The following is a 25,020-nucleotide window of genomic DNA, read 5'->3' on the forward strand; positions in this document are numbered from 1 at the left end:
CTTTTAAATTTAAATTATAAATCACAGTATAGCGTAGCAGAGTAAAACGCAGGCTACACTGGGCCATGTATAGGGGGCGTCCAATACCACCCTAAAATGTATAAATGGAGACAAGTATAGCGGCTGCATGTAAACTAAATCTTACCCAAATTCGTCAAGATTGAGTGTATAGAGAACCAGCTCCGGTCTTCCCATGGCGTTCTCGCCCGGGTCTTGGGTGGAAAAATGGACACCCTTTGCCATCTCCGCCGCGTAGCTGCCAGGTCTCTCGCCCTCGACCCACACCTCCAGGTGCATGGGCTTATTCTGCTGCGTTTTCGACCAATAATGGACAGCCTGAGTCACATCAAAGCTGATCCAGCCAGTCTCGTGGATGGGGATCAACCTGGTGAGATCATTAAAATGATTAATTGCATGCATTTCAAAACCATAGCCGCGTAACGGCCAATACGCAAATGACGCGCGTCTACAGTCAAGAATCGTCTGCGCTCTTACCTTGAATCCACAACTGATGTTCTGTTGGATCCGTTTCCCATAACCTCCACCCAATAGATGGTGACCCTAGCGTTGTTCACTGGCCGATGGTTCTTTTTTTCTGGCATGGAATGCTTTCGCGGGGCTTTTTTGTACAGTTTGAGTTCAGCCATGGTCACCTCGCTGTTTTCTGGTATCCTTGCATCCATGTCAAACACTATCCGCTGACGAGTGGCATCAGAGTATATAAACTCACCAGGGATATCTGTTTTGTGAAAAGCAAGACAATCTTAGTACAAACAAAGGTGCAAGGAAATAGTGCTTCTATTACGCACAACTTTACTATTAGCATATTTAGTAATTGACACCATTTTAGCAGATGTTATAATTGCAATATGTTTTCTAAATGACTTCTTACCTGCATTTCCAGGGATGCCTCTCAAGATTCCAGCCAGGCTGGGCAGTGAGCGACGGCGTCTCTTGTTGTGTAGTTTTAGCATGGACAGGTACTTATTTTTGATGTGTGCCGGGATGACAAGGTTCTCCAGATCCCTCTTGTGGATTTTGGGTACCTCGTTGAGTCCCAGTTTTTGCAGCATCGCCTCCTTCATGTCATCATCGCTGAAACCCTCCACGATGGCCAGAAGTGCAAGGCAGAGGACGCAAGACGCACGGAGAAAAGCCATCACGTTCCGAAAGTCGTTGAACAGAGTTGCTCCTTGTAGTATCCGATTCTGACAGTGTGCTCTCGCCACACATTCTGACCGCGCTTATATGCTCGCGACGCCCTGGTCGTTCACACGTTGGCGCGGGGGAGGTGACCAACATCAGAATGTATGAGGAACATGAAAGCCCGTCTCATGGGTACATTAAGCCGAATACAGTAGTACTACAAGAAGCTTTTACATAATATCAGTGGATTTACATAGCAATTGTTTTTTTTAAAGAGAATGTGTATATATTTCAAATAATTTATTCACACTGAACAGCTTCATATTCTTTACACTTATCATCAATATTGTTATTCTTAGAAATTATATTCTTCACTTTAAAGTTATCACACACAGACATTTGACCATATTTCCTCTCTCTCCTCTATGACCAGGGAGTTGGAGGTAAATTGTTTGACATAAAATGTTAACTCTGATTTAATTGAATACATCTTATTGAAATGGAAGAGATATCTTTAATACCATTTGGGATGTCTGCGCTTTGTGTGCATGCATAATAGTCTGCTATTGAAACTGCATTAAGATATTTAGCCAAAGGCAGGATACCAAAAATGTTTTCAGTCATTCTGTTTTTGTTATTTATAACTCACTTTACTAACACATGAATGTAATGCTTATGATTTCAGGAAAGTTTTCATGTTTAATACACTCTATATCTTTGCAATAATGTTTCATTTCTGCAAGTGGGCCAGATTTGGACAAGTGGTTCCAGACATCCGCTCCCCACTGCCCTCCCATATCAGTGGCCTCACCCTCCTGTCTAGCTTGCATATGTGTGTAACACCCTTGTCCCCACTGTGTACATTCCCCTGGAAGCTGTAAATCTGCCTCTGTCTGGCACAGGTCTGTCAGACTGGACATTTCTCTAAGGGCCCATATGAGCCTGTGTGTAGTCGCACAGCCATTTTATCATCGAATTTTGCACTCATCAAGCTTTGAAGAAGGCGGAGAGGGGAGGGGATAACATGTGTTTGTGTGTTTGTATGGGCAACGTTTTTTGGGGGGAGAGGACTGTCGGGTGGATGGAGGGACGTATGGATTAAATGTTTATTCCAATTCAACCTCCCATTGTGTGCCCCTCCACAGATTAAAATTATTAGCCAAACAGACAGTTAATCCAGGGGCCAGGGATGGGGATGTGGATTGGGCAGGCTCTTCACAGGGTAGTGATTATCTGATGCCATTGCAGGATTTGCTGTCCCTTGTTTGGTCACACAAACATAAGAAGAGGAACTCTTGGCACTGAGGGGTCACTGTCTGAGGTTGTGTATTGGGCTTCTATTTGCCTTGAGATGTCAGACAGACCAAAGAGGGACACAGGAAGGACAGAGGACTGATGGCCAACTGGATAGGAACTGAAGCCAGGGAAATTCAATGAACCTGACACAGAATTGTATTATAATTTCATACCAAAATCATCAAAACCACACATCTACCCCCAATAGGCTCAGAAATTGTTCACGCAATATGAACGTAACACATTTGATCACAATATCAATTTCATGTTCCCACAGATCAGTTCAATGTCTCTGAGGATGAAAATGCTTCTTGACACTGTTGCTTTTCTGATTTGTGACATGCACGCAAAGATCTGACCACCTTAAGATGCTGTTTAAGATCCATGGGCAATCCTTGATCATATAACATAAAAAGGTCATTAACATTTGAACCGAAAGACCCCTTCATCAATGGCATACAAGTAATTTTGACTAAACTCAGAGAAGTATTTCCCTTGTCCTTGTCTGTACTGCACAATACACATAAAGCTTTATATCTACATACATCAGTGCATTAGAACCCTGAATCATTGTGAGGTATGTGTCCGTCTTCTCCCCTTCCCATGCCAATTAGAGAAGCCCCTTTGTTGAAAACATGGCAGCTTGAATCAAAGGATAGAGAGATCCTGCAATCAACAACACACGTGTTAATTAACACCTCACAATAACATTAGAAAGACTGTACTAAATAATTCTTCCTACAATTCTTCCTTGACTGTAAAAAAAAACTTGACCTCTGATAAGCAATAACAGACACCAGAAATTCACCTCCGCATTATAGCCTACTAATTGATTCAGACATTGACATCCGACAATTGATGACACATGGCTCGTGTTACTGCGCGTAGTGTAGGCCTACGTTTCCATGTTAACATGCGCTGGTAAAGATTTTTCGGGTGGTGCTGGCACATTGACACCAACTTGCGGTTGGCAGAGTGTAGGCTAGTAGTCTGCGCATCGGTTATTAATCGTCATGTCAACTTCCTGCTGAAACTCACTTTATCCCAACATCAAATATTTGAAGACATGAAAGCAGCGATTAGCACCTTATTAGCCTTCGTGTGGCAATTGTCAGATTGGAAGTAGGCTTGGGGTGTAATCACTTGGAGAGAGGAGGGGCTGAGGACGATAGGTTAGCCTACATGTGAATGCAGTCACTTTGGCTGACGCGCTGCGGCTCTGATGCCACTATTCACAAATTCAGATGATGATGATGATGATGATGATGATAGTCAACTTTCATTTAGCTTCATGAAACAAAATTAAATAAACAATGTAGACTGGATAGATAGATACTCTCATTGACAGCAGGCGTTTTCAAAAGGTGAGCCCATAATGTGGCAGACTAAAATGATCAGTCTCAAAATTGAGATAGGCCTAAAGGTGTAGCATTCTCGTCTGATTCAGGTTAGGCAACTCCTAAAATGTTATCAGACAGACTCAACGACTTGTCTCAGTAGCCTACTCTAATCACGTTTTAAAAGGAAAGTGTAAAGCCCTGATTCAAGGAAACCTGCAATGATTGGGCTACCTTGAAAACGTAATTCAGCCACAATGCACTTAGTGTAGATCTACGTAAGAGGGCGCCAGGACTCAACTTTCTTATCCAGACGGATCTCACTAGTTAAAAAGTGAAATGGCAGAAAATGGGCCTCATCAAACATGCTGGCAATCTGACAAACAGCCTGACCAATTCACTTTGTAGGCTATTCTTTCAATTAAAAAAACAAGTCTAAAAACCTCAATGCAGTCCAAAATTGTCTCATTACAGCCTAGTCTAATGAATACTACTACTAATAATAATAATAATTATCAAAGTCAAAGTCTGTTTTATTGTCAATTTCTTCACATGTCAAGACATACAAAGAGATCGAAATTACGTTTCCCACTATCCCACGGTGGAGACAAGACATATTTTACCAATTAGGTCCACAGACAAACATAACATTCATATATATATACACACACACACACAATACCAACCAAAGGGTTTTAATGGAAAAGCGCAACTAAAAAGTTTCTTTAAATCGTTTGGAAAATGTCCAGGTATAAAATAGGGTAGCCTATAGGCCTAGAATAAAACGAGATTATTTAGTCTAGCCTACAGTGTAGGCCTCACATGCAGAGAATTTCAGCGTTGAATTCTGTCGGGCACCAGGTGTCAGTGTGAGATAGCTCCGCAAGTCTAGTGTAGGCCTACAGAAATGTCAGTTGAGCCATTTCATAGCCAAAATGGGATGGGGACCTATACTGTTTAAAACAGCCTATTTCTAAACACTGTATCTTGCACGCACAAATAGTATGTCACAAGGGAGCGATGTCGGCCACATTCCTCAATGAACGGTTCCCGATCACCGACCACAGTTTCCATTCACACATTGCCAGTCCCCCCACCGCTCCCCTCACCCAAACCGTTTCCCTCCTCTCTCCGCAGCAGATGCTGTGACGGCGGTGTGTGACGGCCGCCATGATGAGCTTGGATTTAGCCTGCAGCAGCAAGCTGGAGCTGAGACGCAAGCCACCGACCGGGGGAGGCTGGGAAAGGCTGCGCTCTGAGTTGGAATGATCCACAGTATTTTTCTCCTTGCAGATAGAGAGCCCCAGACGACGAGTCAACTATATTCGACGCTGTGTACAGTAAACGATGAAGATATTCTTCATTGCCTACCATTTTCAACTGAGAACGGGGTCGGCGAATGATTTGTGAAGAATGGAATTTAGAGGAAGAAACTAGCTGGGCTAAGCCTTTCGCCCTCTATAGTCTTCACAGAGGAGGGGCATTGGGGCTTTGTAGCATTGCAGATCCTGAATTGATGCATTTTTTGGTTACTGCATAATGGATAACCACATATATCAGCAAATCGGAAGATCTTGTTGTATGTTTTGTAACAGGCATTAGTTTCCTTTGGATGATCTAGGTGAAGGATTGAAATAGCCTACGAAAGGAAATACTATCAGCAACTCAGTTACGTCAAAATCTGCCGGCCAGGGCAGGGTCGGCATTTGGGAAATCTCTTATGTCTCCAGGGAGAGTAAATTGGGGGAAATGAAGCCTCACGCACATTTTGCGTCCTCTACCGATACATTTAGACGAAGGGCGTCATGATTGATTACCTTTAGTTCGACAATCGCCTCTTCTCCTTGGAACTTTTTTTAAGGTGAGGTAGGCTGCTGTGTCTCTCACCGGTGCGGGTTTAGCATAGCCTATCACGGGCTATAGGTTGTAAATAATCCACTCATTTGCCAACTTAAAACATTTTAATCATGTCGGGGGAAGTGCGTTTGAAGAAATTGGAGAAACTGATTTTGGATGGCCCAGCTCAGTCCAACGGCCAGTGCCTCAGTGTGGAAACATTACTGGATATACTCGTCTGTCTGTATGATGAGTGCAACAACTCGCCCATCAGAAGAGAGAAAAACATTTTGGAGTTTCTGGAATTGGGTAAGATATTCTTTTTAACCCAACCGTTTGGTGCTGTTGTAGGCTAAAATAAACAACACGTGATGTGCTGTAACGCCAGAGTTCCATAACCCTGCTCTCTCACTGGGTTTATAGGGCTACATGGGTTCTCAGAACCGTCCATTCTGTTCTTGAGTCCATGGTTGAGTCTTGAATAATGTTTTGGTATGCGGAAACACTATCGCAACATTGTTGCGAATACACCTTTACCATTCATCTACCAATCAGTCCACAGCAATATTTTTTTTTTGATAGAGGGGTAAAAACTGCGACCCTCCGCAAACTACTGCAAATCATGTGATTGTGCAAAAGAAAGAAAGTAAGGGGAAAAAAACAACAGTATAGATGACATCATTGCTGGACTGGTTTGTGCATGAATGTGGAATGCAACCGACTCACCTTCTTTAGGCCTTCGGCTGTCGCTCTGACAGGCAAGGTGGAGGCTATGGTGTGCTCTGCCAAGAATGACTTCATTTTGACATTTCCCGTGTTGACACAGGGCACTGGGAAAGGGTGTTCATAATAATGGTCCTGTGCTCAGCTCCCAGACTCTCTGTGTAATTCTATCAGACACACTTTTCATTTGTTGCATGCACCATTCTTGTTGTTGTTTTCTCAAAATCATGTAAAACATTGCTGTTGACCTGCAGACGCCATAGGCCTACTGAACAGATACGACTCTGTCGCAGGTTGGCATGCACATCATGACCATGAAGCCTAACTGTACTGGCTACTAGTTGCCCATCAAATGACTGTTTCATAATTGTAACTAGAGCGGACAAGTGCCTGGCAGACATTTAGAGGTTTTGCTTTCCATTGTTTGTTCTATATGGCCTCATTTTCTTTGGCTTGAAACGGGAAACCATCACATGTCCTGCAGCCATCAGGCACCCAGGAACAGGCCATGAACAGGTAGGGAACAGCTAAGGAACATGTAAACCTGCCTCACCCAACTCAAGCTCCTGATAGTATCAGCAAAGCAGTGAAAGACTTTTTAATTTCAAAGGTATGATTCCATAGGAAAACAAGTCCTGTTGTTGCTTTCAGGTTTAGACTTGTGCTGGTTAGAATCTTGAGGGAAGTCAGCAGAACAAGTGCATTATAGCTTGTGCAGAAATTGAGGAAATCGGACACAACTAGAGAGGGTTACTGCAAGGCATGCATTTGCAACCTATAATAGCTTCTTCTATCTAAGACTACTTTTTATGACTACTCAGAGCTATGGGAATGAGGAGTTGTGATTTATCACTGTTAAAGTAAATGGCAGGATGTGTTTTAAGTGCTGATTCCGGGGTTAAGGGTCAGGGTTTCGGGAAGGGTCAGGGGGTCTGCCCCGCTTGGGAGTTGGGCCCACACCAGGTGGCTCTCCGGAGGACAGGAGGGAGGACGACCAGGAGATTTCCAGGCCCTGGTTGAGAACAGGGGTTAGGGCATCAAGCAAACAAGGATGTGTGTGTGTGTGTGTGTGTGTGTGTGTGTGTGTGTGTGTGTATATATGCGTGTGTGCGTGTGTGTGTATATGTATATATATATGTGTGTGTGTGTGTGTGTGTTTGAACAATCCATTTCCTGTATGGGGGCTCAGGAGGGCAGTGACAGGAAGCCTCCGAGCTGGCGACCTATGATGTCATACTGGGGGGGGTGGGGGGTGGGGGGCTCTCATTGTGTTTGCTCTCTTTGTACAGTGAGCCATAGAAAGACTGGTCTATGGCATGGCCTATTCATTCATTCATTCATGCATTCATTCATTCAATCAATCAATCAATCAATCACTCATTCACTCACTGTATCATTCATCCATCCAGTGAGTGAGTGCAATCAGGTTTTCATTCATTCATTCATTCATTCATTCATTCACTCACTCACTAACGTGCACTCACACATACATGCCCTTTCAGTGCCCTTAGGATGGAGGAGTTATGAGGTTGTGCCTCAGAGCAGCGATAACATCTAATGGGGTTCCCTATGCTGGGGGCTTAAGGGGGTTTTGAAGCCTGGACTTAAGCGCTCTGTGTTCGCTCAGCACCGCATTTTATGTCGGGTTCATGCCTCACATTCCCGACTAATGTGAAAGTCCCTGCTGTTTGTGCAAGCAGAATCTGAGGGGGAAAACGCTGATAAATCACACTTTTATGGCCCTTGGAAAGCCCACATGAGGGACTGGCTCTGGTTTGCCTCACCACTTCTCCCCAGCGGGCTCTTGGTCTGGCCTTTAGTGCTCTCACTACCCTGGAGATGGGAATAGGTGGACTGTCCTCCATTTTTAATCCGATGGCGCTTCCAGGTGAATGTCCTCAAGATTCTGTTGCAGCACAGAGTCAAAACCAGCTCCTGACCCTGATAACAGGCCTGGTTTAGCTGTTGACCTGAATTTTTGCTAGTGCACTGACTAGCCACCAACTGGGGAGTATTTATGTAAATTGTCACCGGGCTGCAGTTAACAGTTCATGGTGTATGTTATGGTACAGCATATTGCCTTACTTATGTGTAGTTAACACCCATATCTATGGATAGACTACATCAATGTAGATGTTGAAAGAGTCAAGGTTAGCACAAGATCTCATTTGTTTACATGAGCAGGGAGCCCAGGTCTGTGTCGGCTGACTCTGAATGTGCACTTCACAGGTCAGAAAGTCACGCCATCAGCTGGCTTGGAAGGAGAGTCACATGGGCTTAGCATGGTCGCTAATAAGCGGCTCTAATGTGTAAAATGTCCCGGAAGGGTGGAAGAGCGAGTGGAATGCACCGGTCAGAATGAACCAGAGCCATTCACAAGTCCTCAATTGTTTTCTGCCAGCTTTAGGTTTTGACCAGTAATCAAAGAGCTATGGTATAATGTATTTCTGTTTCCCCTCAGTCACTGTTTCACCTCTGAAAAGGTGAGATCGTTTTTTTCTGCAGCCCTGACAGGACCTGAGCCACAGCCAGCAGGCTGAGATGCTGCTGTTTTCTCCCCCTCATATCACGATCAGATCACTGTCTTGTGGAAGACGATAAATGTCTGGATGTACTGTGGAATGGTGGGAGGGTCCTAGAGTGCAGAAAATGCTTTGGATTTCCCAGAATCCTTTGGGGATTGTAGAATGTTTGGGTGTAGGTTGTTTGGTTAGTGTAAGTTTTAGCACAAAAGAATGATGAGCCTGTGGTTTCTGTAAGTCTGTACTGTAAGTTTGAGGAACCTGAACTGGTGCTGGCTGCCTGGTGTTCGCTCTGATGCAACAGCCATGATGCCAGTATTAGAATTAATGCATTGAAACTGAACTCCCAATGTAGCTTTGACTAAATTAGTATAGCAGGCCCTGCCATGTCTTGGAAAGTCAGGAGTATTGTTGTATTGTTGATGCTCGATGTTGAAATAAGCCCGAGAAGCTTTGATTATTCCTTTAAAGCTGTATGAGGCAGTGGGAGTGCACCTGCAGGATATGACTGCATTCAGTGCCTTGTCATCAGAGGATATGTCATCTAGTGACCTCTTCGCAAGGAAAGTCCTTTGGTAGCTGCATAGTCATATAACAAAGAACACACACATGCACAAACATATCCATATTTGTGAGATTTTATAGACACATGCACATAGACACAAAGAGGCTACATTCACTCCCTCTGGAAGGCAAATCTTACAGCTGGTGCTCTGTGGAACACTGTGATCTTGCATTAGCATATCATCTGCAGCCTCAGCTGCACCATGTGTTTTTGTGGTCCTTACGACTTGCCGTAGCTGGAGCATCACTGCATTCTGCTGTGCCCGCCTGGTGCTGCGCTGGTTGTGTGTGTGTGTGTGTGTGTGTGTGTGTGTGTATGTGTATATGTGGGGGGGGGGGGGGGGGGCGGGGGGGGGGGGGGTGCTGATTCAGGCCTGCTGCCGCTCAGAGCTGGCCTGTGGAATTTAGAGGAGAGGTGTCGTGCGAGCAGGTCCCCGAGGCAGATGTTGATTCATCCTGCTTGATTCTTTGTCCTCTTTTTTTTGGACTCTCCCCTTCTTCTTTTTTAAATGTCATTCTAGTCTCGCCCTTTGTCTCTCTCTCTCCCTCAGTGGAATGAAACACATGGGTGATGCTGATTGGCCAGAATTGTCGGGCATATGTGTGGTGTTGCTACTGATTGTCTACAACCTCAAATCCATCTCAGCAACTGTGCACTGGTGTGTGTCTGTAGAGGTGATGGAGGCATTCACTCCTGAAGGTGTCTGACCGGGTGCTTTTTGAAGCAGTTTTAGAAGTGAAGGCATGCCTATGTGGCTGGGTGTGCACACAAGCATCTGTGTATGCATGACACACAAGGTCTGTTAGGGTCTGTCTGAGTCTGTCTGAGTCTATGTCATTAGTTTTTTTTTAACAGTATTTTTTAATACTGACAAAAAGATGAAACAATTTCTTTTTCATTTTTGTAGTTTTATTTTTTTATGCTGAGGCTAAAAGTCCAGGTTGTTCTGAGGTAACATGTAGATAAGCAATATTCATGCTTCATATAACTATTGAATTCTAGACTAATGGATGCATTCTCTATGGAAAATCTGCATTTCTGAATGTTTACATACACTAAAGTGTATTGTTTACCATTTTGATTTCTTTACTCATTCCATCACAGAGCTACTTTGGGGTCACATACTTGATTTTGAGGTATGCTCTGGGGAAACCGTTCTAATCAAATGGCTCTTCCTCCGGTCACTCCTGTCCTGAGGTTCCTGCTGTTGTGTAAACGAGATCTTTGGGCTCTTTCGCCCGTCCGGCCAAGGACTCTGGGAAGCTGAGGCTTGAGTTGCGACCGGAGGTAGGGTGGGGTGGGGTGGGGTAGGGGATGCTGCGAGCTACCTTCCCCGACACAGGAATCAGGAAATCCTGTTCACTTGTCACTTGGGGCTGTCTGCCAGGGACATCTCTGCTGTGGCTATATTTAAAGAGGTCCCAGCTCATCTCGGGCTGTATGTGAGAGGCAGGGTTGAGCGACTTCAGGTTTCCGAATGCCCTTCTCAGCCCATCAGTCCTGTATATACAGCTGCTCTGTATTTGTCCTAATAAAACCCTTGGACGTGTATGTATGTGTGTTTGTGTGTTTGTGACGTAGTTGAGTTGCTGCCAGGCTGTGTGGTTTCCTCATTATGTCCATATCCATGGAGTTACTGCATCTAAATGCTCCTTCTCCCCGGGCTACCCTGCTCTCTCTCTCACACCAGCCGCTTTCTCCGCTGAGTGCGGACTGAGAAGTGGGTTTCACACTTCACTAACTGTGGTGCTAGTCAGAGCCCCGGGTAAATATAATTAGAGTTTTTCTCAGGGCTTGTTCCACCCTAAAGTGGTCAAATATTTTTAGAGTCATCACTTCTTGGCTTTCACTTCACCATACACTGGGCATGGCTCTGAACCTGGCCGGCCCCAGTGTAAAGCCCAGCGGTGAGGCTGAGGAGAAGGGCGTGGGGAAATGGACAAATAATATGCACAGATATTCCTTCATGTTGTCCCAGAGAGAGAGGCCAAGTCAGGAAATTATCTCTTAATAAAATAAATACATAAGAAGTCTTTTCCAAGAAAGGATTTTTGGACGCAGTGCAAAGGCGTGATGCCCCACGAACAGACCCCAGAACAGCTGATAGGAATCGGTTTTGGCCTGAGTCATAATGCAAGCATTACTGTTGTAGTCCCTGTGTGTGTGTGTGTGTGTGTGTGTGTGTGTGTGTGTGTGTGTTTGTGTGTGTGTGTGTGTGTGTGTGTGTAGGTCTGCAGGTCTGGAGCTCACACTTCCCACACGTGTGTTTTCTGGCAAGGAACCCGAGTAGTACACTCCTCTAGCTTGTCTACTTCTTAGGTATAGCCCATTGTGTGTGTGTGTGTATGTATAGCACTTAGGTATAGCCCATTGTGTGTGTGTGTAGCACTTAGGTATAGCCCATTGGCAGCCACATTTTAAACCATCCAAGGCCACACTGTTCCCCAGACTGCTAAAATGTTGAGGTATGTTCATCACTGTATGAAATAAAAACTCATCCCACCATCAGTTAAGAGGGATCTTTGTGAAATAAGAGGGTTCTTTGCTAACCTTATGATGGTATGTATGTTTTTTTCTAGACATGAAAGTTACATATATACATTTCCTTTGTTTTATGTGTTTTTTTGTTTTGTTTTTTTATGGAGCCTTCATGGATCATTTTCAGGAAAAAGTGATGATGCACCCTGCACATTTAATTTCACAACGTGCACAGCGTATGAACTGTTGACTCATTGCTTTCATGTCATATCCATCAGTGTCGGACCATGCTGGGCTTGGCTTCTCCTCATGAATAATGGCACCATGTGTCTCCGCTGCTCTGGAGACCCGTGAGGGATGACTGTGGTTCCACCGGTGGGGGATGGGGAGCATTTTATTTAAGGTGGAGGGCTAAGACCAAGACCTCAGCCAAAGCTCACAATCTGCTGCTTATTCATTTTGTCATTATCATTCAACATGCACATTGGCATAAAAAATACATCTATCAGCCAGTTTTTGTCAGATGGCTTTGCTACATTATGTTGAAGATATCAGGATTTGGACATCTTAGCCTGGCAGCTGTATTCACGGCACCTCTGCTTTTGAATACGGGTCTAATAACCCTCTCGCCACCACTACTGAGCGCCCCATGGTTCATCTCTCCAACCACAGCCCTCCACCTCCACCCTCCTCTGTCATCCCTGGCTGTGTTTTGCAATATCTTCCTTTGAAATGTAAGCCTGTGCTGAGCCTTGTGTGTATTTATCAAAGGGCCTGTTGGAACATGTCTCTCGCTATAATAAATATTTTTTCTGGATGGTTATGGTTGCAAGTCCCGGCCTTGACACCTTCCCTCCAGAATGTTATAATTAGGAGTTTTTCTTCTGCCTAAGGGATTGGTTGTGGCCTAGAAAGTGTCTATACTGTAGAACTGTGTGTGTGTGTGTGTGTGTGTGTGCGTGCAGAGCTTTTTTGGTCCTCCGTCATGTTCTCCCATTCCTGAAAGTGGTGATTGTGGTTTCTGCAGAATTTTGGCCACCAATGTCAGCTGCACTCATATTATTCCACACTCACTCACTGCATCCACACAAAAAAAGGGTGAAAAAAAGACTTAATGTGATGAAAAAATACACACGCATCTGTTTTGTGCTAAAAGTGGCGCTAAAATGTCAAGCTTGAGGAATTGAGTTATTGGCCCGAGTAGCACAGTGTTTATGTGCCCCATAAGACAAGAGACAAACTGTTCCAGCCAATCAACCGCCATCTGCCTTCAAAGAGCTGCCTTTTGATGTCACTGCTACACTGAGTGCCTTACCTCAACGACAGCCCCTCTCAACCCAGATATTTCACCACAGTTCAAAGGTGACCACTCCAATCCCACTTTTGCTGTGGGCAAGGAGCGAGATGAAAAAAGCCGCATATCTGTGTGTCAGTCTTCATTGGCTTCTGGTATCACTCAGAAGCGGGTGAACCGTACTACTGAGGCTGGAGGTCGGCCCTCCTGAATGGGACCCCGTCATGGCGGCTGGTCATCCAGTTGTAAGCCGGTGTGTGTGTGTGGGGTGGCAGTGGGTGAGCGAGAACAGATGAGGTTTCAGGTACCTCCATGGTCTTTCTGTCAGCCTCGACAACACTGGAGTTTCAGCTGGAGTTTCATGAGGGAGGGCGTGTATCGAAGTCATCCATTTCCCAGGGAAGCAGGGGAGGCTAGGGTTTCTTTCAGAAATGACATGACTCGCCACTGGATAAAGATGTGGCAGATTATGTCAAGGTGAAAGGTTGATAATCTGTTGAGCAAAATGGCCCCTTTTCCTAGGTGACGAGGGATTAAGAGAGCATGCTATTTATGGTAAATGGTCTTTATTTGAGTGTCTGACTGTTGCACTGTCAAGCAGCCATTTTCCTGCTCAACAAATGAAAAGTCCTTGCGGTGTATATTTTAAGTGTTCTTAAGGTTTGTTTTAGAGGGTCACACATTATGGTTATTCCACTTTTCACTCACTGATGTCATCATAGCAGATCTCTGTAAAACACTCACCCTCACCCAAGACATGTAGTTGTCCGACACGGTACCTCCCAACACTTTAGGAATACACCAACACTTCTTTTGCTCTCTTCTTTGAAGAGTAAACCCTTCTGTTGAGTGTAAAACCAGCCGGTAGGCACAGCTGTTCGCATCGCTCAGGCCTTGTAGTTGCCCGCTGATCTCTAATACTTCTGTTGGCTCTGCAGTGGCGTTATTTTCATCTCCCTTTTATAGTGAATAATGATCTGGCCTTAAAAATGATCCCACTGCTGACACTTAGTGATTTATATGTATGTAATAATTCAACAGGTAGATTCATGCTTGAGCTACTCCACAGCAAGTGAAAACATTTATCTATTTGAATGCCCTGTGATGCTAGGCACCCTGAACCCTGCATTAGAAACAGAATGAGGATGAGTTGGGAGAAGAGGAGGAGGATTTGATGGATAAATGCTGCAGCCTGAGTTTGTATGTGACAGTTTGTGAAAGAATAAGATGTGGTTTAATCCAGGCTGTACAGCTAGCTACTAAGCAATCTGTCTAATTCAAATCCTTGTCAGCATCCCTTTTTGTTTAGGGTGTATGCCAATATTTAGAGTTAGCCCATTCTGGACAACACAACTTTCAGAGGCTTTGAAAACGGAAGTTAATTAAGTAAGCTTTTCTGCAGCATTTTCAGGGAGCTCCATGTGTCCTTCCAGCAGCATGGCTGCCAAGATGTTACTTCATGTCACTATATGAGTAGCATACATGTCCTAAGAGCTCCTGGGGTATTGTCATATATTAGTATGACACTCTAATATAGTAGTATAATACTCTATCAATTAACACATACGTATACGACAGTAGTCTTCCTGGAAGCCAAGGACTTGTGTTTGTTTTTATACTGCACTTAGCCGTATGAATTGCAATTCATTCGGAACAGATACCTCTCTTGCCATGCCTGCACCGGATAGAATCAGGATTTCAAACATGGCGTTAGATAGCCATCAACATCAGTGTCTGTGGTGTGGCAATTTGCTTTCAGAGGAAATTTGTGACATGCCCCCCTCCTCCCTCTTGGTCTGCCCTGGCAGTTTGCTATGTGCATTTTTAACATAACTGTCTGGCTTTTAAAGAGACAGTCGCTCTGCGGCAGAACTTTTGGTATCTGTTTTCAAAAGGCTTCGAACCTTTGAGTTAGGAACACCATTCTCCTGAGCTTGCTTTTACTCCATTTTTTTTTTTTGCAGAAACTTGGCCCGCTCTCTGTGTTTGCATACTTGTAGAATGAGCTTTTGCACAGTAGTCTCGGAACTGCCCTGATCTTGTCGCTTTGTTTGTCCAAACCTCTCTGTTCTCCCTGTTCTCTCTTTGTCCTCAGGATTTTCTAATTTTTTTGCAAATATCCTGTTTGTGTGTTTACAGTGGTGAAGCCAACAGAAATCTGTCTCTGGACCATGACCCACCACTCCCTTTAATTTTCTCCGGCTGTGTGTCGGTGTGTGCCTGTGTGTGTGCCTGTCTGTGTGTATGTTTCTCTCTCTCTCTCTCTCTCTCTCTCTCTCTCTCTCTCTCTCTCTCTCTCTCTCTCTCTCTCTCTCTCTCTGTCTCTCTCTCTCTCTCTCTCTCTGTCTCTCTCTGTCTCTGTGTGTGTGTCCATATGCATCCATATGCATTTTGAGGGATGGGATTTTAGGCTGGTGGTGGGTCCCATATTGCTGAGGGAATTTGGGTGCCAGTGATGTGTATTGTAGCGTCAAACACAATTTAACGCTCTGTTGCCAGTTTATGCTGCATGTAAGCGATTCCCTAGCATTCATGTATGTTAGCACTTATGAATGATTTAAAGCCTTCTCTCACACTCATGCATGTATTACCCATGACAGAATATATGGTGCTTGGCCCCCCTACTGGCATTGCCTGAGGGATGCATGGTTTGCTTTATGCGTTTCCGTCTGTCTGATAGCTTGCTCAGTCTTTTCAGCACCTCTTGGCTAATAAGATATCGGTATCAGGAGAGTCAGGTTATTTAGGGGGAATCAGAAAGGCCAGCACAGAATTTCATCCAGTCACTTTGGGAAGCTAGGGACGTAAACTATTTGCCATTGAACCTCGGGGAGGCATGGAGGATTTGTGGGTCGATGAGGCACTTTGAGCTGTTAAGGCAGTTTACCCTGCCTGAATTGTGAGAGAACACCTTCAAGAATAGTCGTTGCTCTGACAATGTGCACTTTGACCCTGACCTAGCGCTGGCTTGGGTCATTTGCGGAATTCATTCAGTTGGTTTCTCAATTAGGATGCGAGCGTCATTAGGCCTTTTCCCACTCGTGTGCTGAGCAGAGGCCTCCCTCACATCTAAAGGTGCCATTCTTTGTCTGTGGCGCTCCAAGTATAATCTATCCATAGGTCTTGGTTCTGTTGTAATCCAGGGAATGGATATCTTCGACCGGAAGTGTGTGGTATTCCAGGGAGGGGCCATCCGTAGGTCGACAGATCTGTAGTATTCCAGGGAAAGGGCATCCTCAGGTCTCTGAGATCTGGGAATCTGCTCCAGGAGGCGGCATTTTTGTGTCGTTAGCTCACCGCGGCTGTAAATAAGCTCTCTTATGGCTTCCAGATGTCCTCACCAATGGGCCTGCGACTGTGGGAGTGTGTGCGCACACACACACACACACACACACACACACACACACACACACACACACACACTCGCATAACTCAGGCCCTGGCTTTTCACACACATACGCAGCACACTCCCAGGTCCTCTCACACAGACGTGTACTTAAGCATGAACTCTCCCACACACAAACAGCGATGCTTAGAAAACTCACACATGCACATAGTGTTCCATATGTTTGTCACACACACACACACACACACACACACACACACACACACACACACACACACACACACACACACACATTTAGCAAGACATTTAGCAAAACTATATGAATCTGTCAAATTTGGCCTATTCATGGATGTAATTTACACATGGTTTTCCAGCATTGATACCGCATACCACACACAAACTCTCACTCTCTCTCTCTCTCTCTCTCTCTCTCTCTCTCTCTCTCTCTCACACACACACACACACACACACACACACACACACACACACACACACACACACTCAAACCCGTCTAGCTGGAGGGTGAGGCTGTGGTGTTTTTCCAGTCACATTGTGAGCATTTGTGCACGTGCTCAGTGCGGTAGCAACTTATGAAACTGCTGGAGTATGTTCTGTCATCATCAATGCATTTCATACCATTTCACTTCCTCTCTCAGAAGGCGAAACCCACCATGAAGAGTTATGAGTGATGAAGGGTTATGGGTTTGTCAGACTACGTGTCTGAAGATTGTTGTTTACCACAGTCGTCATGGTGACTGTTGCTATGTTGTGCCAAATGTGTATGTTTTTGGATGAAGTAAAGGTGTGCACCTCAGTGACTCCATTGTCTGACTGTGTGTGTGTGTGTGTGTGTGTGTGTCTGTGTGTGTGCAGGGCCTGGACAGGCCTTTCATGTCCCATAAAAGTAAGATGGATTCTCCTCAATCACTCTTCAAATGAGGTGCTTGAAGTGGCCTGGTTGTCGCTGCTGGTTAGGCCACTCAAATGAACAAGGGCAGCAATAACGATAAAGTAACTCTGATTGATCTCCGCTACCAGGCCTCCTTTGCTTTCAAATAAGAGAGTACGCAACGCAGTACTCACCAGCAGTCACCTGTCTCAAGAATCCAGATGATGTTATGCAATAAGGTTATTGTCTATTTTTCTTCTTCAGACTTACAGAGGCCCTACAGTGTGATGTCACAGCATTAGTGGAAATGGTTACTTTTCACTTCCCAATTAAGTCCACAGCTTCAGTCTCCCCAAGACCTCTTGGTTCACTCCTCATGCTCGCTGTGTTGGACTTGACTGACTCTTTTGCGTGGTTGCTTACTCGGTATTTTTTTGGAGAGGAAAGAGCCAACTCTGCTATTCTCCTGCTACTTCTTGCCAAGTGATAATTGTCCTGGTTTAAGTGAGCTAACTGCATTTGCAGCTTCAGCTCCAACCAGTTTGGCAGTTGTGGGGAAGCTTGGCTGACTCGTACTATGGCAGTAAGACACGCAAGTCAACTACTTCTGGCTGTGCATGTCGACATGAAAGCCATTTTACTGCCTCTGTATACTTAACACCAGCTGATGTCCATCTGTCAAGCATCCATTTCATATCATGAGCATAGCCAATAGAAAGGTGTACATTTCAAGTTAAATGTATTACTCCCTATCAGACATCATTAACTTACATCATTAACTGACTGACACTGTTTCTTCATTGGTTCTCCTTCAGTGTTTGTGAATGTATGAAGTCTTCTGCCTGTAGGCACATCCGTCTGTCCAATGGCAGCATGCCCCCTCCTACAGAACCAGTTTTTAGAAAACTTTAACATAACACAGGCATAGAGGCATTTTTTGAGCAGTCTAACCAACTGAAAGCCAACAGACCTGCCTGGCAAACAACAGCCCACTCAGCATTGAAAAAGGTTGCACTTGCAACTGATGTACACTACCATTTGAAAGTTTGGGGTCATTCCAAAATTTGGGGGATAAGCTCCTGTTTTGGCTGTTAAAATGACCCTAAATCAATCAGAAATACAGTATAGACATTGTTAATGTTGTCCATGACTACTGTAGCAGGACATGGCTGTTTTTAATTAAATATCTACCTAAACACAGAGGCCTACTATCAGGAACCATTCTGTGTTTCAATGGCCTGTTGAGTTTTCTAGTCTGAGTTTAACATTTTAAAAGACAAACTGATCAAAATCCTTTTGCAATTATGTTAGCACAGCTGAAAACGACTACCCTGTCCTCAGTGCACAACCGAGCAGGAGGAAAAGTGCATTAGAGTATCTAGATGCCTCAGAGGTCCTCAGCCGGCAGCTTTGTTAAATAGTACCTGCAGAACGCTTTGACAGAAGAGGTGATTTCAGGATGTTCAGTTGAACCGTTTTTTTTTTTTTATTATTTTTTAAAAAGAGTGACCCAACGCACAGCTCCAAATTACGCAAGAAACATGTAGGGAAGAAGCAGTCAGCTGGTATTCTCTATATAATGGAGTGAAATGGAAATTTCTTAGTGACCCCAAGCTTTTGAACGGCAGTATATTTCAGAAACATACTTGGGAGACATTCTTCTGTAAAAGCACATCTTCATGGGTTCGTGGCGGTCTCACTCATGTGTGATTATTTTGACACATTATTATGTTGAGTCTTATGATGCTTTAAAGGTAGGTCACTGCAATGCACATCGCGTAAACCTTCATAGTGTCACTTTAATGGATTTAGTCAGAGGTGTACTTTCTAGTGTTCACCATCTATGAGGGATCTAGTCCTTGTGACCTGAATCACCCAATCCTCTGCCCAGCCCAGCCCAGTCCTGCCCGGCCCAGACGGCCCACCCCTGCTGTTGCATCACTCTCATGCGGAACAGACCCGCTGTGAATGACATTAATCATCTCATCAGCCTTGCTAAAATAAAGCGATGATAATCGCCCTGTCTGGCACGGCCCATTGTTGCTCATGTCCTTATTTACTGGCTGGGTCTTCAGAGTCCTGTCTAAACAGCTGTAAGCCCAGTGCTCTGTGATTATCTGCCTGCATTTAATTTTTTTCCTGTCTTAGCATTTTTCCTCTCTATTTTTGTTCTTTAGTTCTTTCTTTCTCTCTGTCCACTTATCTCTCTTGTAGTTGTTTCTGTTTAGTGTGTAGTAGTGCGCGCGCACGTGTGTGTGTGTGTGTGTGTCTGTCTGTGCGGTTAGGGTGGGTTGAATATAGGTGTATGGTGTGTGTCTTTGTTGTGTGCATGCAGGGCTGGATATCAGTGTTACCCTGCCATCCACACCCTGGGAGTTCTGCCATGTGATCTCGAATTAAAAAGAAAAACGGCAGAAAAAAAGGAGTGGAGAGGTGGAGCAGTGGAAAGAGAGGAGAGAGGTGGGGCATGGGCTGTTTGTTTTATTCCAACCAGCATTTCCCACTTTTGTTAGGGGGGGGGGGTAGTAATGTTTAGCTTATGGCATCTCGTCTGTGCTCATCAGTTAATGTGGAGGCTTTCATCTTGTCATTCTTGTTTTGTTGTGGCCAACTCTGTAGTAACCCCCCCCCTGTGCCCCAACCACCAGAGTGAGTCATGCTCGTTACAGAATGTGGGGGAAGAGATATGGAGCACCAGTGAGCAAACATGGGAAGGTCTCTCACCACCGCACAAAACTCCATTACTTCATTACCTTTATTTTATACTACTCTGTTCGTGCGTGCGTGTGTGTGTGTGTGGTCATGTCCTGTTAAGCTTGTGTATTGTATTGTTTTGTGTGTGCGTGTGCATGTGTGTGCAGTGTGTATATTTGTATGGGCATTAAAGACGCGTGATTGCGCTGAGTTATAAAGGTATATAAAGGTCAAAGGCATTCACCGCTGCCGCCTCCTTATCAGCACAAGACTCCGCCCCCCTCCATCCCTCCGCAGTGCCCAGTTCCCACGATGCCTTGCTGCCTCTGAGCGATTGCGGGCAGGGCTGTGGTGCGGCTCAGCAGGATGGCATAGATCACAGCCCGGATGGAGGGAAGGGGTGCCTTGCCTTGCCTTGCTCTGCCCTGCCCTGACCCTCCTGTGCCACGCATGAAGAGGGCACTGGGAGGGTGTGTCAGTAGCATTATTATATCATTATTATTACGACTACTCTACTTTTGGTTCACACACACACACACACACACAGGTATTAGATATGAAAGTACAACTTGCCTTACAGACAAACACCTTACACATACCTGAAACACCTCCTCTCTGAAACTCCCTTAGACACTCCTGCATGTGCTCATGCCTCATTAGTCTATCAGGAGTTGTTTGGGAAGTCGCAGGCTGCAGCCTGTAAGAATGTAAAACGACAGTTTTTCCTCCGTCACCAAGTATCTGCCGTGTGCGCGTGTGCGCGTGCGCGTGCGCGTGCGCGTGTGCGCGTGCGCGTGCGCGTGCGTGCGTGCGTGTGTGTGCGCGCCTGCTCCTCATTTGACCTCTGTCCTTTTTTCTTATTGGTGGAGGATGGTCACGTGCTTTTTGGGCTGAGTCTGTGTGTTATCCCACAGAGAAGACACGATCAAGTGCATTATTTGTATTGTTTTGATAATGATATATATCGCAAATAAAATGACAACTGTCTATTTAACTGTCTTTATAAAAAAACAAATCTTCAGGGCCCTTATAATCTAATCTGTGTCTCTTTCTCTCTGGTTTTTTCTGCAGCCAAACCATTCACCTGCAAGGTGAAGCAGATGCGTCTGCGGAGGGAGGATTTCGAGATCCTGAAGGTCATCGGCCGAGGCGCATTTGGAGAGGTATGTCTGTCATGCACTCTGCAAAATACAAAATGCCCGTGTGTCTGTGTGTTTGTACTGTATGTTTATGTGATGAGGTAACAGATACAAAGAGATGGAGAGAAAGATTCCTGGTTCTATTTCCTTCTGATCCACATTCACACAAGTCCCCACCCTGACCCAGTAGTTTGTGAGACTGGGAGGTTTGGGGTTGCCAGCTTGGGGATATACCTGTTCAACAGCCTTGTGACTTTATTGAATCGTAATTTACAAAAGGGGAAAGGATAACAAGTAGCCTAGAAATCTAGACGCACCCTAGTGGCTAGTCTAGCAACTCTCTGTTGGCTTGTGAGCTTGAAAAATTAAACTTCTATCAGGCCAATCAAATCGCGTATAGAGTTGTTAGGCGGGCTTAACATAATGATTGATGGCAGAGTTGCAACGGTTTGGCTTGAAATCCCTGCTACTTGAAAACAAATAAGATAATGTTGCTGTTGACGAACAGTGTGACACGAGTTAAGCTTTTATTAAGTTGGCAAAAGTTTGAACTAGCCAACTAGCCCCGCTGGTGGGAAACCATGGGACTCATACTCATAGCGCTGTCCTATTGCGTGCAGAGGAAATTTGAAAGACAACCGATTATCCCGCCCCTCGGACTGAGCACTGCGAACGGTGAGTGCCCAGACCCTACATTTTAATGTGGGTCTGGCTCGTCAGGCTAGATAACAAGGCATGTTAATGCCAACCTCAGTGTTCAGCGATATAATGGGCTTTGGGACCTGGAGGAGGCCCAAAGGCAGTTGAGATCCATCGTTTGAATTTGCATGAGTCTCTGTGCTCTGTATGTGTTGCTCTGTGCAAGTGTGGGTTTATGTCTGCATAGTTCAGATGGTTTTGTAGGTTAAAGTTAGCAGTTAACTCATTATTGAGCTCAACTCTGCTGCTCCTGACTATGCACTGTGGAATAAGAGAATGCTTGTCAGACATAATCCCCAGTATTTTATAAACTGACCGTTGGTGGTGAAGGTGGCTATTAATAATGATTGTGGATTCAGTCGTGTTAGATTTCCACATCAGTTGGTTGCTGTAATTGCTGTAATGACAGCCAAGTACTCTAAACATAAAGCATAATTAGCCTTAATCATATGGCGTTATGACGAGCCTTAACTCAACAAGATGGCTTTATTTATATCTTCTTGTGAAATCTCTCTGTTTGGTTGTTCTGTAAACAGCACTACCCATCCGTTCTCTCCAAACCACCAGTGCTGGGGGGGCTGGTCTCAGGCTGGCTGAGGGGGGGCTGAGGGGTCTGGAGTCTGGGCACCACAGCGGACCCCCCAGGGCCCGTTTCTGGGGCTCTTTATGGGGGTTTGCTCCAGTGCCAGGCGTGCCCACTAGTGTGAGTGGAAACAGGCCGAGAGTGGTTCAGGCTGGTGGGTAGCTGGTGAAATGGATTCAGGGTAATAGACTGTGACTAATACAGAGGCTCTCGGCATGTCGAACGCTGGCGCGCACTCAGGTGCAGGTGGGGTGGGCAGCCAGGCGGGTCTGTCTCTACTGGACGACCGTGGATCAGCAGGGGCAAAAGAAAATTGAGTCCCCCCTGACCCATGGGGAGCACCTGTTTGATGAGGTCAGAGTAAACCACAGCCCCCACCACCACCCACTGACTGGTTCTAGTTGTCCCAAGGCCACCACCACAAACCCCCTCCACACCCCTCCTCCAACATGGCCTGATGGGGAGATATGAGCAGGGGATTTCCACTGCGGAGAAGAATGAGTATTTAACCGGACTGTGGGAAGGAGAAGGAGAGAGAGAGAGAGAGAGAGAGGGGGAGGGAGGGAGGGAGGGAGGGAGGGAAGAAAGAAAGAAAGAAAGAGAGAGACAGATTGAGACACTGAAAGGGAGGGAAACGAGAGAGAGAGAGAGAGAGAGAGAGAGAGAGAGAGAGAGAGAGAGAGAGAGAGAGAGAGAGAGAGAGAGAGAGAGAGAGAGAGAGAGAGAGAGAGAGAGACTGTGCTATTGCATTCTATACTGTATGTGTGTGGTGTCTGTATAGTGTGTGTGCGTGTGTATAATGTGTACACGAGAGCAGCTGTATCACAAACAGTGTTAGCGCAGAGACTGGGATCAGCAAAAGGTGCTATTGCTCTGCTCCACCACTCTGGTGGTGGAGAGATTACAGGTCAGATGACCCAGCATCTCTGCAACAACTCAGCTACAGAGGATGCCCTCAATAAAGGACTCAATTAAAACATAAAAATGGCCAATGCAGTGTTGACATATTAAAATGATGGTTATATTATCCACTATCAAAAAACACTTTCCTGAGCACGCTACACTAACTACACATAGTCCACATGAGACAGAATATTTTTCTATTTAGTTAAATAATTTAAGATAAAAGTGAATGTTGTTGAATTCTAAAGATGATCGATGTGTGTATTCTTCATGGGAACACGAGAACATTGTGTGTGTGTGTGTGTGTGTGTGTGTGTGTGTGTGTGTGTGTGTGTGTGTTGTTTGCCGGTACTAAATCACCCAGTGGTCAGTACTGTTTGTGTGTGAGCGATGGATAAAGAGAGGGTATTAGTGTGAACTATGGAGGGAGGATCAGGGAGATATAAAAAGTGTGAGGAGGAGAGTTAAAGAAGCCACATAGAGGCACAGACATGCTTGTTTACTCCACTGAACACAAGTGAAAGCCGCAGCACTGGTGCCAATAATCTCAGTTAAGGATGTCCTCTCACTGCCTCTATCTTCCTCCCACCGCTCTCTCTCTCTCTCTCTCTCTCTCTCTCTCACTCTCTCTCTTTCTCTCCTTCCATCTCTGTCTTTCTCTCGGTCACTACAAAACATCTAGCGATGGCGTGTGTGGACGAGGGCCAGGGAGCGGGCACTGCTCAGTGGTTTGGGTTTGTTTACTACTCGGGAAAGGAGGAGGGAGAGAGGAACACGGAGCTAAAAATTGGCACTTGTTCTCATGTGAATGGCCCGAGGTCAAAGATCCGTTTCCGTCTAACAGGTTTACACACACAGACTGGAACAGCGGTCAGTGCTCCTCTCCAAGGGCTCCCGGGCTGCTGTGATGTGTTAGTGTGTGCGGATAGTTCACGCTTTTGCTTGGCTATTTGACTGCACATTGTAATATCTTGGCAAATGGACATAATTCAAGTCCTTCTCTCTCTGTGTCATGCAATAATACTAAAACTAAGTACGTTTATGAGAACCCTATATATTGGGTTGCTGGGGTGCAGTGCATTGGTAAAGGATCATTTGATATAGTTGTGATTGAGTGCCTACCATTTCCAGGTGGAGAACTTGACCTTATTCCCATATGCTACCCCACCATACCACAGCCATAACTAACCCAGGGTTCCCACAGGTCATGGAATTTCTGGAATGTCATGGCATTTTATTAAAGTCTATTCCAGACATAGAAAGTCAGGGAATTTCGGGGATTTTGTTATAGCATAATGTACTTGCCAAATTATATTCAAACAAATATATTTCCACACAGTATTGGTGTTTATTGTGGCATTAGCTTTTTCCATTACTGCTTGCTTGAGTGGTTGTGGCTAGCTCTACTTTGTTTATTCAATGGCCATTTATTCATTTCCCTCTCTAAAAAAGATTCAAGAGTGCTGTGCTGCTCAGAACCCAAGCGGTATATTCTACCATTCATTATATAATAGGTCATGGAAATTTAGGTTTGTTTGTTAGGGAAACTCCGGGAAAGTTCATGGAATTT

General features: G+C 45.1%; 2 protein-coding genes and 1 long non-coding RNA gene across 10 annotated transcripts in view; 1 reads left to right on the forward strand and 2 right to left on the reverse strand.

Annotated features, from left to right (window-relative positions):
- Positions 1 to 1,289, reverse strand: part of lft1 (lefty1) — a 1,792-nt gene extending 503 nt beyond the window's left edge. Inside the window, exons 1-3 of the mRNA XM_042096411.1 lie at positions 893 to 1,289; positions 496 to 739; positions 146 to 385 (exon numbers count right to left, since the gene is read on the reverse strand). Coding sequence (XP_041952345.1) covers positions 146 to 385; positions 496 to 739; positions 893 to 1,160 — 752 coding nt within the window. The 5' untranslated portion in view covers positions 1,161 to 1,289. The remainder of the gene's footprint in view (positions 1 to 145; positions 386 to 495; positions 740 to 892) is intronic.
- The window catches only part of LOC121712287, a 20,773-nt gene extending 3,757 nt beyond the window's left edge, over positions 1 to 17,016 (reverse strand). Inside the window, exon 1 of one of the 2 annotated variants that reach the window (XR_006032571.1) lies at positions 16,951 to 17,016. This is a non-coding gene — a long non-coding RNA (uncharacterized LOC121712287). Of the gene's footprint in view, positions 1 to 16,944 lie in introns of both variants that reach the window. The other variant, XR_006032572.1, reaches the window with a different exon arrangement.
- Positions 4,930 to 25,020, forward strand: part of cdc42bpab (CDC42 binding protein kinase alpha (DMPK-like) b) — a 67,643-nt gene continuing 47,552 nt past the window's right edge. For 6 of the 7 annotated variants that reach the window (XM_042096340.1, XM_042096345.1, XM_042096342.1 and 3 more), the window contains exons 1-2: positions 4,930 to 5,924; positions 21,198 to 21,289. In XM_042096340.1, the coding sequence (XP_041952274.1) occupies positions 5,747 to 5,924; positions 21,198 to 21,289 (270 nt within the window). In that variant the 5' untranslated portion in view covers positions 4,930 to 5,746. The remainder of the gene's footprint in view (positions 5,925 to 21,197; positions 21,290 to 25,020) is intronic. The other variant, XM_042096346.1, reaches the window with a different exon arrangement.

The sequence above is a fragment of the Alosa sapidissima genome, chromosome 6 (genome assembly GCF_018492685.1).
Source record: "Alosa sapidissima isolate fAloSap1 chromosome 6, fAloSap1.pri, whole genome shotgun sequence".
Classification (NCBI taxonomy): Eukaryota; Metazoa; Chordata; class Actinopteri; order Clupeiformes; family Clupeidae; genus Alosa; species Alosa sapidissima.